This window comes from Dreissena polymorpha, chromosome 10 (genome assembly GCF_020536995.1).
Source record: "Dreissena polymorpha isolate Duluth1 chromosome 10, UMN_Dpol_1.0, whole genome shotgun sequence".
NCBI classification, from domain to species: domain Eukaryota; kingdom Metazoa; phylum Mollusca; class Bivalvia; order Myida; family Dreissenidae; genus Dreissena; species Dreissena polymorpha.
The window spans coordinates 37,849,575-37,864,369 of record NC_068364.1 but is presented as its reverse complement, the minus strand read 5'-3'; the positions used below and the strand labels follow the sequence as shown (position 1 = coordinate 37,864,369).

At 34.5% G+C, this 14,795-nt stretch overlaps 1 protein-coding gene across 1 annotated transcript; it reads right to left on the bottom strand.

Annotated features, from left to right (window-relative positions):
* Positions 1-94: 94 nt before the first annotated feature.
* LOC127848245 (uncharacterized protein C7orf57-like) lies at positions 95-14,395 on the bottom strand. The gene is made up of 8 exons (XM_052380588.1): positions 14,074-14,395; positions 10,052-10,228; positions 9,411-9,534; positions 8,338-8,519; positions 7,711-7,816; positions 4,925-5,152; positions 4,134-4,265; positions 95-2,079 (listed from the first exon to the last, which is right to left on the bottom strand). Exons 1-8 carry the CDS (start codon positions 14,102-14,104, stop codon positions 2,025-2,027), a joined length of 1,035 nt encoding a protein of 344 aa, XP_052236548.1. The 5' UTR covers positions 14,105-14,395; the 3' UTR covers positions 95-2,024.
* Between the last annotated feature and the right edge of the window lie 400 nt (positions 14,396-14,795).

Genomic DNA, 14,795 nt, shown 5'->3' with positions numbered 1-14,795 from the left:
CTAAACATGAATAAAATATATACCTGTACACTATATTATGACTACCAGGTATATGCTTAAAATCATTTGAAGAATATATCAAAGAGTTAACACATTTTAAAATTTGAGTTCTTTATTCAATGAAAGAGTGATAATAACTATAAAAAGGCACTTTAAAATAATAATTATGCTGTTCAAATACCCTAAACACTTTCTCACCAACAAATATCGTTGCAACATCATTAACATAATAACTTAAATAAAATAAACCAAGTATTGCTAACAGATCATACCTATCACAGCAAGTTTTGGCAATAATTACAGAGAATGTGTATTAAATTACTTTTTTTACTTTTCATTTTCACCATACCTAATAAAATTTGATGAATAATTCATATGAATGGTAAATGCGCATTTAAATATAAACATACATGTAGTAAAAAATATGTAAAACTCGTAACAAATACATCTTTACAGTTACAATCATACACAATTACACATATAGATAATATAGGTACTTACAAAATATTGTTAAAGGTTCTCTGGACACACTCTGTAACCCTTAATATGGGCCTTGCTCTGGGAAAACGGGGCTTAATGCATGTGTGTATAGTGTTGTCCCTGATTAGCTTGTGCAATCTGCGCAGGCTAATCAGGGACAACACTTTCCGCATAAACAGATTTTTTCGCTAAAAAAGACTTTCTGTACATAACAATTCCATGTAAGCACATGCATTAAACCCTGTTATCCCAGAGTAAGGCTTCAATACCGGTTTATCATGTATTGTCATTACTGCATATTGATACAGAAAAACGATATTGGACGGAGAGAAACATGAATTATAATAGAAATCATAAATAAAATACACAACATTTAACAGATAAACCTATCACAATTTTTATATAATATCCATTTATAGATTTAACAGTTTTGTACACAAACCTCTCTCAACGAATAACATGCCAATAAGATTGTCATATTAGTGTTATTATTACGTTTATTAACCAAAAAATCTTTGTCATACTGGTACTGTTATGGAAAACAGGCACAGGTAACTTAAATAATGACATAGAGGATATTTTATGGATTTGGTGGAATATTGATTTTAATTCAAGAGTGATCACTGAAAATATATTTTTTCTATGATCACGAGCGAATAAAAAATCAATGTTTCTCCCAATCCAACACATTTTCTTTTCATTTCAGTCTTACAAAAACATATTTATGTATTTTGCTGAAATAATGAAGTCATAATGCCATGAAAACGACATCATTTCACAGTGTAACAGTGAAAATAAAATCGATAATTTTTACTAATAATTTTTACCGTTTGAAACAGTGAATTGTAAGTTTGAAATCACTGATATTTCGTTTTAAACCACATGAAAGCATAAAATAAATAAACTATCACACAATCTCAACAGTATGGTGTTTTGTATTTGAAATACAATGTAACAAAGATATTAAAATCAAAAACATTGGGATCTGCCTGATAAAAAGGCATAATAAATTGTGAAATAAAAGCCCAGCATAAAAGAAGTTTATTGAATTTATTAACTGTTTGTTCTGTATTTTATGTACATAATTTTTAAGGAAGACCTGACATTGTTGATATTTTGGCTGTTCCTTTATGAACCAGACAGAAATAGGGAAAAAGCACAATGTCCATTGAACACTGCATGCAATGTTTTTTAGGAGCTGATAAGTATATCAAATCTTTCTAAATATGTACTGGCATTTTCAGCAGTGAAAACTTAATTAAAATAAACTCTTTGTATTCTATTGTTAAAAAACTATATTTTCTTTATTTACAAAAATACAAAAATGTAAAATACAATATTTATATTTATTTTTCAATAATATACATTTGTATCTTGTAATCTAACAAAAATAAGTACTAAATCCAAAAGTTCAATTAAAACGATGAGGATCTCTTTGCATAATGGCATATTCACATAATGTATTAAGAAAAGGGGAACTACTCCCCCAAATACTGTTTTATGGGTACATATTGAATTAACTCCCTTGGAAAGAAACCTCTCTTTTAGCTGACAACTGTTGGGCGTTGTGAGTCTATCCTTGCCGGAATGTTCTTAAACCTGGAAGTATAACAGTGTCGTTTGCATAAAATAACAATATATACAAACAACTGCAACAACGAATACATCACCATGTTTGAAAAAGATCCTGTTTGAACACATAAAAAGTTGAGATAAATTGTAAAAGCATTATAAGTGAATACAGAAACAATGTGGTGGCTATTGAATGTATAAGTGATTTAATGAGTCCAAGTCAGTCCCCACAAAAAGCACAATAGGGCCAAAGGTCATAAGGCGCTCATAAGAAACCCCAAGGAAGTTAAACTGTTCCAGGGTAGTAGTGACCAACCAGACCCAGTTTGTACTTGGCCAATATATTAGTGGGACAAATTTTCTCACAAATTTACAAGAAGATTGGAAATTATATGTGGCCTACAGATATTTCACAATATCTCACCACCTACAACAATGACCTAATATGATTGGCTTAAAGCGGTCACGTGCCCATGGTGTATTTTCCATACACCCTTAGTAATTTCCATACCTGAGTACCGTAATTACTCTATGTTTTCGGACACTCTAAGTTTTCGGACACCCCTTTTTTTAGCAAAAATAATTATTTTTCGTGACTCTTTAATTTTCGGACACACGAGTTTTCGTCCATAATTAATGTCTCTAAGTTTTTGGGACAGTTTATTTTACAGGGCTATTTTACCAAACTTCGGTCCTGTTTTCGATATCTAAGGACACTTCGATAATGGGGTTTTACAACCAGATTAACATCATAAAACATGGCAGGTGCATGCCTGAGGGCAACGGACCATTGCATTTGCGTTATTGGGTAAATAACCTTGTAAGCCGGTATTAAACAATGGTTTCGCCCGATAGCATAAGCGTAAGCATAATGACAATTTCCCAGGGGTAGTACCAATAAAAAGTTCAATTATCTACCGCAATGGTATTACCCATTCTCAGTAAAATAACTGTGACAAATACTAAACGCTTCAAAGTGCGATGCACCCTATTGCAAGTTTTAATAACAATGGAAGGTGTTAGACAACAACTATCTTTGAACTCAATGGTCAAAGTACAACCTTGTGGTAAGTTTCTGTAAAATAAATAAAGCATTTAAAATTATTAAAAATGTGTGCAAAAATATAGAACTGTAATTTATACTATATGGCACGGTATTTAACAAGCGCGTGCTATTACAGGTAGTCTTTGATACAATTGACGCTATTTTCGGCCACTTCAATTTTCGACTCTAAGTTTTCGGACATCTGTATTTTGTGAATATTTTTCGTATCTAAGTTTTCTGACACGAAATTAAAAAAAAAAAATTAAGTGTCCAAAAACATAACGGTAATCAAGTAGTCGGTTGAGACATAATGGTTACACAGTTAGTAACTGATGGTATATGGGATATACACCCTCAGTACTTTCATACCATACTTGAGTTCGCTCTTGTATGGTATGAAAGTACTGAGGGTGTATATCCCATACACCATCAGTTACCAACAGTGTAACAAATAATCTTTTTATCTAATTTGATCCAGTGACCTATTTGTTTACCCCATGTGACCCAGTTTTGAACTAAGCCAAGATATTGTTGCGACAAATGTTGTCACCAAGTTACATGATATTGGACATATGGCCTCTAGAGTATTCATAATATTTTTATTGTATTTGATCTAATGACCTAGTTTTTGACACCACAAGACCCATTATCATTATCATTAAAACAAATGTCCTGAACGAAAACAAACGACCAAGAATAGGCCTTCACAAAATCTCATCATGAGCATGTTTGCTATGGTGAGCTACACATTTTCAAAACAAAACTTGGTCCTAACTATAAATAGTGATATATTAAAACTTAGCAAAGATTGACTTTAGAAATGTTCATAGTCAGATGCATATTGTTCATTGGCTGACCAACACTCTCAAAACTCAGCTAAGTGTAAACTTAAATCTCATCTTCTGAGTTGAGCTCAACAATTGAGAATGTACATGACACTGGGCCAAGGAGACAGCAATGTAACAACCATTCTGATTGGTCAATACAAGCTCAAGAACTCTCATATTGACAGAGCTGCCCCTTGAAGCAAATGTACCTGGTCATCTTGAACACTTCTTTCTCCGCTGGTTTTTGCAGTCGAGCCTCACGCAATCTCTGAGTCTCTGTCTGTCTTACTGCGAAATTGGTTTTGCCCTCTGAGGGTCGCGCTGAGTGCTCAACATCTTGTCTGAAATACAAAATTGTTGTTGTTGTTGTTTTTTTTCGTTGGATTTTTTAAAATGTTTCCACATTGCCTTAAATGTGGCTAAAGAATGTGTATTACTAGTATTGTGTCTGTGTTTTTTAACACCTACAAAAAAGCAAAATGCAATTGTAAAAAATGTATTTAATCCTTTCAATAATTTTCAAGTTCAGTAGCGCTCACTTTATGCATCTGAACACATTTCATGGGTCGTTTTACTTATCAATGTAATGTTTTGAAGCGTCTGCTTGACCGGTACAAAATCAGCATGGTCATTCCGTTGAAGATACCATGTTTTATTACACATTTAAAACAAATATGTTGTCTATGACTGTAAATATTCTGATGATTAATAATTTTTGTGACCTAAAGACATTGGAATAAATACGGTACACACCCTCTTAAAAACGTAAAGACCACAATCTGCAATTGTTAATTAGGGAAGATAGTATTTATCCTATTACAGACTAAGGTACCGACTCCATGAAACCATATTTGGTTCTAAATGTGCCCCAAGATGGCAGAAAAATTTCACGCACGTTTCACCAAAATATTTCCTCCTCAAATCTGAATAATGTAAAGAGGTTGGTTGACCATGGACAAAGATTGAAGTTAAATTTCATGCACATCTCACCAAACATTACCTCCTGACATCCGAATGATGTACCGCAGTAGGTCGACCGAAGCTCGTAGTGTACTCAGACTGTGTGAGGTTGTCGGGCTGTCCCAGAATGCTCGTCATCTGCTGGTGGCGTGTGCGACCCACTTCCTGTTTGTCCTGCCAGGACTTCAGGTCGTTCTGCCACTCGCGCTCGTACGCGTATCCCAGCAGCTTATTCATTTTGGGCTTATCAGAGGCTGCCGAACCAGGCCTTGGGAACGATATAAAAATGGTTGTCATACAATTTAATTTATCTGAGATAATTTATCTGCATTTTTATATCTTAAATATCAGTTATCTTAACCCATTTATGCCTAGTGTCTAGAAAAAAGGCTTTGGCAAACAGTGCAGACCCAGATGAGACGCCGCATGATGCGGCGTCTCATCTGTGTCTGGGCTGTTTGCTTAAAGGATTATCTGTAAGAAATATTCTAAATATAGAAATAAACATACTAGCAATCACTTATTTTGGAAATAAATTGATCCAATTTAGAAGGATGGGAGAGTCCACTATGCACAAATGGGTTATTGAAGTAGCACAGTCTTAGCAGGGAGGACTCATTCTGGGCCATCCTTAAAAAATCTTTTGTTTGGCATAACCCGACCGACCCACTAAAATCCTGTGCAGGTTTTATTCTGTTTGCTGCTCATCAGGAAGTTTGGGTTTAAAATAAAGCCATTAAAACTAGAATCTATTAAGAAAGGTCCATTACTTAAATTTGTTTTCTGAGGGACTTCAAAATGCATAGTCTGAGCACTTTGTGGGGATCCTTATTAAATGTTAATGGATGTAAACACAATGGTAAGTGGTCCTTTTTTCAAATAACTTTTTGCAACAATTTTTCTTAAGAATTTCGACTAGTGCATAAAAGACAGTTTTTTATGCTGCTTATGGCAATGCAAAATACATTGAAATTATTTCATTTAATAAGCCTGTGTTCTTGTTCTAAATTCGATTAATACTACACAGTTATGCTTCACGCAACATGAAATTTTGTCACAGATTTCAGACATATTCAAGGATTTATTCTTCTTCCATAAAATATCTGCACAAACTGCAAGAAAAACTTCTTTTATGCACAAAGAAATATGCAAATGTATTTCAATAACTTGAGATATTTGCAAAAATAAAGTTCTTTACGGTGTGTGTCTGTAATATATAATAAAGAAGAGTATGTGCTGTAACCAAATAGCACAGCAGATACGAGGTTCTACAAGAAAAAAATGGAAGTTTAAAAGAAAAGGAGCTTGTCACTTTAATCTATCAAACTTCTCTTTACATATTACACAGGTACACTTAAACGACGTGTTATGAACATACAAAACCAAACATTACATTATAAGCAATATAAATTCATACAAACAAGCAAATTCGTTTAATTGATATCCCCCGCCAATATGCTTCTGGACACAAAAGTGTTATATAAATGACACTCAAAAAAGCATTTTTTCAAGATACAAAGAGCCATTACCCCGTTATTAACAGATGGTGTACAATGCCATTAGGCGTGCATCATCCTCTTATCCATATATATACTCATACCAAGTTTCAATGAAATCCACCTAAGCACTTCAAAGATATGGCTCCGGACACAAAAGTGCCGGCCGGACGGACGGAAAGACGGACGGATGGATGGACAACACCAAAATAATATCCCTCCGCCTATTGCGGGGATAACAAATACAGACATGTTATTTCAAAGAAATTAATACCATAACAACCGTGTCAACATGTCACAAAGTATGCCTGTTTAAAAATTTGCTTAACATTGATCTGCAAAATATGTATGAATTCTTGTACAAATGTTGGCACAGAAAGTGATAGATACATCAAGCAAAATTGAAATTTTATGGGGGTTTTTGCTGTTAACATATTAATCTAATTTAATTAAAAATAATTTATTTCGAGTAAGGTCAGCAAGTAAGCGACCTGCACACAAAACATCAGCATAATACTCCGATCCAAACTAAAGTAATTGAGTAGAAACTGTTTTCCTGTTTTTAATAATATACCTAATACACATTTTAAGGAAAGGTTTTCATTCTTATCATGTACAAGAAAATTACTTTGTCAGAGAACATTCAATTCATTAAAATCATAAAATGTCAAAATAAATGGACAAACAAAAAATCACATCAACTCAAGCACATGAAATTTACCCTTCTTCTTTTCTAAAACAAGTTTGAAATATTGACTATTGATTATTCATAAAGGTCCTAAACCCTTTGCATTCTGGGAAATTTGTCGTCTGCTAAAATGTCGTCTGCTGAATTTCTAAAATTAGCATTTTCTTCGATTTTTTTTCAAATAATACTATCAGAATAGCAAACAGTTTGGATCCTGATGAGACGCCATGCTCTGTGGCCTCTCATCTGGATTCAAACTGTTTGCAAAGGCCTTAAAATTTCTGTTCCAGCACTGAAAGAGTTAAGCGAAAAAAAATTCAAAGCACTTTTAAATGACATTGGATCTAAAGAATGTTGTGCCGTGTATTTTACTGAAAAATGAATTAGATAATGCAAGGACAACATATACACAAATGTACATGCATATTGATGCAAGAAATCGCAAGATATCAGAAACAAAAACTATATGATAATTGTTTACAATTACATTTTTTATCATTTTGTTAAGGGTAATTTTATTTGTAAGAACCCTTTGTCGACTATGACAAAAATTGTGTTGGTTGAGGCGATGGCAATTCCTAGGATATACAACAGTCTCGAATTCAACCCTCAAAATGTTGTTCTGTCTAAAGTTTTGCTTACATTGGTAGAAACTTCAGGGGTCGAGGGCCACGTCCAGGGTTTTCCTCCGCGGACTGGGGCTTTAACCTTGGACGACGAGGGGGCTTTCCACTGCGCACTCCGTAACCTAGTGATAAAAAAGGTTCAATATTAACAATAAAACAAATCGGACGTTTATACCATAATACAAACTTTAAATGTTGCAACAGTAAAACAATGTTGTTTGTATTTTGTATGTAAATATTTAAGTAATGTTATGTTAATATCTTATAATTAACATGTATTATTTTACAGTGTCCAAAGAACCATCAAACTAAACACAAAAAAAAGGTGTTTCTGGAGTCATGCTTAAAATCTAGGATTTAAATTCTTCTTTTTTGATATATTTTAGACAAGACTTAAATTTATCAGTCATATGAGAATTCGTAGATTTGTATGTCCCTTTTTTGAGGATGAGATTAATATAAAATTTAATACAACTACTTTGCAGAATGGACAATACTTTTTCCCTACACTGGATTTTTTTTAGAGGGGACGTCCTTCAAATGAAAAATTCAATAGAAGCAGAAAGTGTCGTCCCTGTGACAAATCTGGGACAACACTTAATGCACACGCAATGCCGGACTAAGCCAAGTAGAGGCCTACTACCTGGTTTCTTGACTTCCGGTAACTTGACTGTCTTGTCTGTGGCATGGTTCCCAGGTTCGCGCTCGAAGACGGACAGTTTGTCAAAGGCGATGGGCCCCCTCTGTGGACGCTCGTAGATGCTGGCTGGGTCAGGCTTGTAGGCCTCGTGTACCATGTACTCTGGTCGAAGGAAATCGTACTGTCTGAAATAGGCACAAGCAGAATAGGGTTTACATAACAAACGTTTACAAGGTGAGCTTAAACATAAATACCCGCAAGCAAACTAGGGTTTACATAAGAAACGTTTACAAGGTCAGCTTCAACATAAATACCCGCAAGCAAACTAGGGTTTACATAAGAAATGTTTACAAGGTCAGCTTCAACATAAATACCCACAAGCAAACTAGGGATTACATAAGAAACGTTTACAAGGTCAGCTTCAACATAAATACCCGCAAGCAAACTAGGGTTTACATAAGAAATGTTTACAAGGTCAGCTTCAACATAAATACCCGCAAGCAAACTAGGGTTTACATAAGAAACGTTTACAAGGTGAGCTTGAACATAAATACCCGCAAGCAAACTAGGGTTTACATAAGAAACGTTTACAAGGTCAGCTTCAACATAAATTTCACTTAATTAACATCACAAGCAAGCTAGAATTGTTATATTATATTTCAAGAGCAAGAAAATGTTACAATACCAGGGTCCAAAATTCAACATGTCCTGTGTATTTGTAACTCACCGTGTGTGTAATTTTCCATATTGGGTATGGGGTCAGGGCCATTTGAAATCGAGTAATTTTGACTTAAATTTGGAAATTTGGTGGTGTTTTTTTTGCTTACAAAAAATGCTTCTAAATTTGAAATAAAAGTGATTGTCACATTATGTTTTATTATAAGGTTTAATTCATAGAGCTCGATAGCGAGATGAATTGAATATTTCAATTTTTTAATTTTTCTTATATTATTTTTATTTTTTATTTTATTGTGCATCTTACTTATGCTGTCATTTGTGAAAAAATATATACTTGTCAGTTTGGGAATAGGGCTAAATTTTGGCCCAAAATATGACAGAAAAAACACATAACTCACATTTCGTTCTTTTTACGCTCAGACTCATCTTCCATTGCGTTGTCCTCAAGATAGAACCAGTCGTTCCTCGGGTAATTCACAGCTGGCTTTGGTTCGCTGGAGTTCTCCTTTATGGACAGCAGGTCTAAAAACATATAAAGATGGTCTTATATTTCCTATTTACATAAGTTTTACATTCGCCTAATCTGTGTTTACACAATAAAGTTACCATGTAAGAAAAAACAAGAGATGTGTTTGTCAGAAACACAATGCCCCCTATTGCCCAGCTTTGAAGCCATATTGACCTTTCACCACTCAAAATGTGCAGCTACATGAGATACACATGCATGCCAAATATCAAGTTGCTATCTTCAAATTTGCAAAAGTAATGGCCAATGTTAAAGTTTCGGACGGACGCACAGACTTACAGACGGACTGACGGACAGTTCAACTGCTGTATGCTTCCCTACAGCCAGGGGGCATAAAAATTCTTTTTACAAAAAAGGTGCTCCATATTTATTTTTCAATTCCTCTTGACATATGGGTTTTCCCTTTAAATCTTGGAGGCAAAGCTGCCATGGCCCTTTGCTGACAAGTTTCGACAATATTATCTAACAAACCATCATAAATAACTAAACACCAAGAATGTAGTGAGTACATACTAGGACGCCCTCCCTGCTTTGCAAGTCGGATGTACTTGGTGTCTGTTTCCCGGAACAGGGAGCGAGGGGGTTCCTCAGGGGGTCCATCATCCTCTGACAATCCTGGAATCTGAGACATTGCCGGGTAACCGACAGCTTCCTCTGAGCGACGCCGAGCCGGGGCATGATAGAACCAACCTGAGTTTATGAAGTACAAATTAAGTCCATGGTTAAACTGAGGTGAGGGAGGGGTAAAGGGTTGAGGCATTTTATTTAAAAATAAATGATGTCCATCAAACTGACTAATACTAATTGTCCAGCGTCATGCAAAAATGGGTCTTACGCCATATGTGGTCAACGTAGCTCCAGACCAGCCTGCGCATCCACGCAATCTGGTGAGGAGCTATCGTGTTCGCTTACGAGACAAGGAAACCTTGAGTGACTTTCTAGCAGACAGGGTAGATCCAGACTAGACAGCGCGGATGCTGAGGCTGGTTTGGAACTACACTGGCCTCATATGGTATAAATAAGATTGTTACACATCAATGCTTTATTGACTTCAAAACACACACACACATTGCCTTTAATAATTAAAAGAAAACAATTTTACAATACTCAAAATATATTCATTTTTCATTAGACAAAGACCATTCAACTCATATTAAGGCGTATCAAAAAATATTGAATCCTATTTCAAAACAATACTATAGCGCTACTAGTTGGGCACTAGTTGACAAGATTGAGCTACCGTAATGACTAAAAAAACTTAGATACAAAACTTGTCCAAAAAGTAAGAGTCATTAATTTATGCGTGAAAATGTGAATGTGTGAAAAGATCATTATCTTGGCAAACAACAAGAATGTTTGAAAATTTAGAGTGTCTGAAAACTTAAGAGTTATTAAATTATTACAGTACTGTACTTACTATTTTTGCAGTTTCATCCAATTATTATTCAATTATAAGCCCATTTATCAAAATATTAAAATTAGCACTGAATTCTAATCATACGCCTCATTTATTTAACATAACAATATAGCTGAGTATGATTATTAACCTAAAAGTAAAACAGAAATGCAACAACAAAATGCTCAAAACACAGCAAACAGTGCAATACTCTGAAATATCAACCAGTACCATAGAACAAAGATTAAACTGTGAAATAAGTAAAGTTTTATAACTGAATGAATTCATTTTCTTTTTTAAATATTGATAATAAGAAATTATTGAATAACTACAATTAATATTAACTGACTTCTTTAACCAAAACTATTGATTCATGTTAGAATTCCCTAGAGCCATCTATATGTGAACATCTTAATTCTCTATATTTTAACACACATCTCTTGTTTCTGAAGAATAAATCAAGCCATATGGATATTTTAAAACTTAAATATAAAATTATGTGTTAAGTCAAACACATTTTTATAAACAAGAGCTCACATGAGACCCGAAGGTGATAAACAATTCTCAGAAGGTGGAGTACATAATATTATAAGTACTTATATTTAATTTCTATTTTCAAGTTGACTGAAATGTCAGGTAAACAAAAGTTTTGACCTAGTTTCCAGATTTGACTTAAAATGCGACTTCTAGAGTGTGAGTGTTAAAAGGCTTTTTCTTTAATTTGACCATTGACTTTAGCTTTTACCTCCCATGACCAAGTTTCCAAGCCTGCAGAAATATCATTAGGACAAATCTTCGGACCAAGTTTCATTGTAATTGGATAATAAATGGGACTTCCAGTTTCAAACTCAGCCAAGATATCATTTAGTTAAATGTTATGACCAAGTCTCATGAATATTGGGCAATAACTGTGGCCTCTACAGTGTTAACAAGATTATGGCTAACGACAGACTACCCGCAACGGACAAAGAATGATGGACAATCACAAAAGCTCAATATGAGCATGTTGTGCTCAGGTGAGCAAATAATTAAACTATTTGTATATTCTTTACATCTATTGACTTTAACACCATCTATGGTAGTACTTCTAATAGTTGTAAATACTTCCCAACAAGAGCACCGCATAACGGGTGCCAACGCTCGGCTGCGGGTGCAGTTTTGAATAAAAGAAAGCTTGTCAGAAGATTTTTTATAGAGGTAACAGTGACCTTGACCTTTGATCTAGTGACCCAAAAATGGGTGTGGCGTGTAGAACTCATCAAGTTGAAGCTACATATGTAGTTTCAAAGTTGTAGGTGGAAGCACTTTGATTTTAGAGCCAATGTTAAGGTTTTAGCATGAAGCCTATGGCGGACGACACGACGAGCTGGCTATGACAATACCACGGGTTTTCTCTGAAAACAGCCAAGCTCATAATAAACTTACTCCGGCGCAAGGACTAGCATATCAATTTCTTAGGACTAGGACTAGCATAGCTATTTCTTAGATTAGATTAAGGAAGACAGATTTACCAATATACCTTGCGGTGCTGAATACAGAAAGAGAACAGACACCTTGATAAGATGATAAATATCATGATTGTGAAATACATGTTATCAATGCTAAATTAATTTAATATTAACAAAATATTTTTTAATTTTGATGTGTTTTTCTGTCAATAAAAGTTTAGGTACGAATGCTTAGGAATTATATATGTATAAGTTTCCAAAAAGTTAAGCATTAAAATGACAATAAACAAAACACGTTCCTATGAAACTGGTATTTACTCAGCCAAATGAATCAATCGTCATAATGAAACACTGCCCTGATTTTGAAACAATAACAAATGTTACAAAACATAGGTGCATGTTAGAAATAAGTCTGTTGTAAATATAAAAGACCACTTGGACAAAAGCAAGAAACCTCTTGGAAAGTATAAATTATTTTGCATAATAAATGCAGCATTAAATGTGCTTTCTGAAATTCTTAAAATCTTTATAACAAACATTGAAATATTTACAATCTGCAAGTACACATTTTCTGTTCAACATGAATTTAGCAAATGTGGACTAAAATTTAACACTGAGCTTACTTTATGTTAATTCATATTAAATTTCTTTGGAACAGGAAAAAGCAAAAATCGTCAATGCATAATTTTGATACACAAAAAAGCTCATAATCCACTTATTCATTTAATTATTTGGGCTATGTTCATGCACTGGTATTCAGTTAGCCCATATAAATGGACTGCCAGAGCCTTTGATAATTTTTGCTATGGTGGCTCTGGCAGTCCATTTGCACCCCTTCATAAACATGGGTGCAGTTCAGCGCAGAGAATCCGTGCGCTTCACTAAACAGACGTCGTTCAAGACAAATTGAGGAAAATAATGAATAAACTTCATAAACATGTTAAATGTACCTGAATGGCAACCTACCGATGTCATCCTTTGCATGCACCCTTTAAAAACACGACGATGTTTCAACACACTTTCCTCGCTGACATGTTTTATGTTTAAATTTGAAACAGTGTATTCTGTATCGAATAACACATCGTTATCAACTTTGTAGGCTCCAACACATAACCCGACGTGCAAAATATTGGTGTACTGCGACCTAACCAATATTGGGTCAATTTTCCAATATGGCGGATACAGCGTACGAAAGCAAAACTAAGTCAATAAAAAGCAATTCTTTATTGTTTTAATGGAACCATCAGTATGAGTTTGTGGTTTAGACAGGTAAACGTTGATAAGATCTTGCAGTTTCAGTGTTCCTTAACCATTGCATTGTTGATTAAATTTTGCACCCTTGGGCAAGAGCTCGCGCATTGCAACTATCAACTAACCATTGGGTTATAAAGCTGAGAGTTGAATTATTGCAACTAGTATGCAGTAGTCAACATGGTTCATGAAAACAGTTAATGATAAGTATAGAAAAAGTCGAGCTGTATAGATCTTTTGTGAATAACAACAAACCTGGACAATCATTATCATCGTCCGACTCGTATCCTTGAAATAAATTTAAGCATGACATTAATAAAATAAACAGTTTTCCGAAATAGGTCACCCGAATTATTATCACAACAACATTTAACTTTAAGTCTAAAAACACATTTAAAGCCTTTATAAACAAGCAAATATGTGTGTTATTGCATTCTTACCTGCTTCGTTAACGTTCTGGTTTGATGTCATCTTGTCTTAAATCCTCTTTGGACTAATTATGTGTTTGTGTTGTGTTTCTTTTTTCACAAAGGTCGATATTTATGCGTAACTAACGAAACTTAGCTAAGGGTAGAACAACTAACTAGTGATTTTACCCTACAGTACTGAAAGAGGCTACACTATACTTTAGATGAATACTGATGTTTTAAATTCAATCCGGGATTACTTTTAAGATTAATTTCAATCCCGATACAAGTATTTACTTATGGCAAATTGCTAGCTATTATCACACACAAACTAGACATAAGTAACATCTGTGAACATCGGTCGTGTCAAGCAGGATAAACTGTTACGTCTTACCGCCGGTCGAGGCGTTCTGGATATGGTCGTCAGGGCAACAACAGGCGCTACAACCAATCGGGAAATTACAGACAGTTCAATAGGCGCAGATAGGCAGTCTGCGGGTTTTGGAACGTTCAAAACTGGAACACAAACATTTTAACTGATAATCATAAATCGAGAGAACATTGTTTAAAATTTTGTAATTATGATATATTAGGTATTGCAGAGACACACCTTCGCGATAATCAGGTTTTAGATATTGATGGCTATACATTTTATGATTTTAATAGGTGTAATTTGCATAAAAGAGCAAAAGCAGGCTCAGGTGGTGTTGCATTTTTAAATAAGAATGAGCTTTTAAAAGATTTTGACTGTAATA

Bases quoted from the DNA above. Each gene is read 5' to 3' on its own strand.
- LOC127848245 (XM_052380588.1), bottom strand. From the start codon at position 14,104: ATGACATCAAACCAGAACGTTAACGAAGCAG. The intron at 10,229-14,073 runs GTAAGAATGCAA...TCATAAACTCAG, and splicing joins CCAGAACGTTAACGAAGCAG to GTTGGTTCTATCATGCCCCG. The intron at 5,153-7,710 runs GTAAGCAAAACT...ATCGTTCCCAAG, and splicing joins CCCCTGAAGTTTCTACCAAT to GCCTGGTTCGGCAGCCTCTG.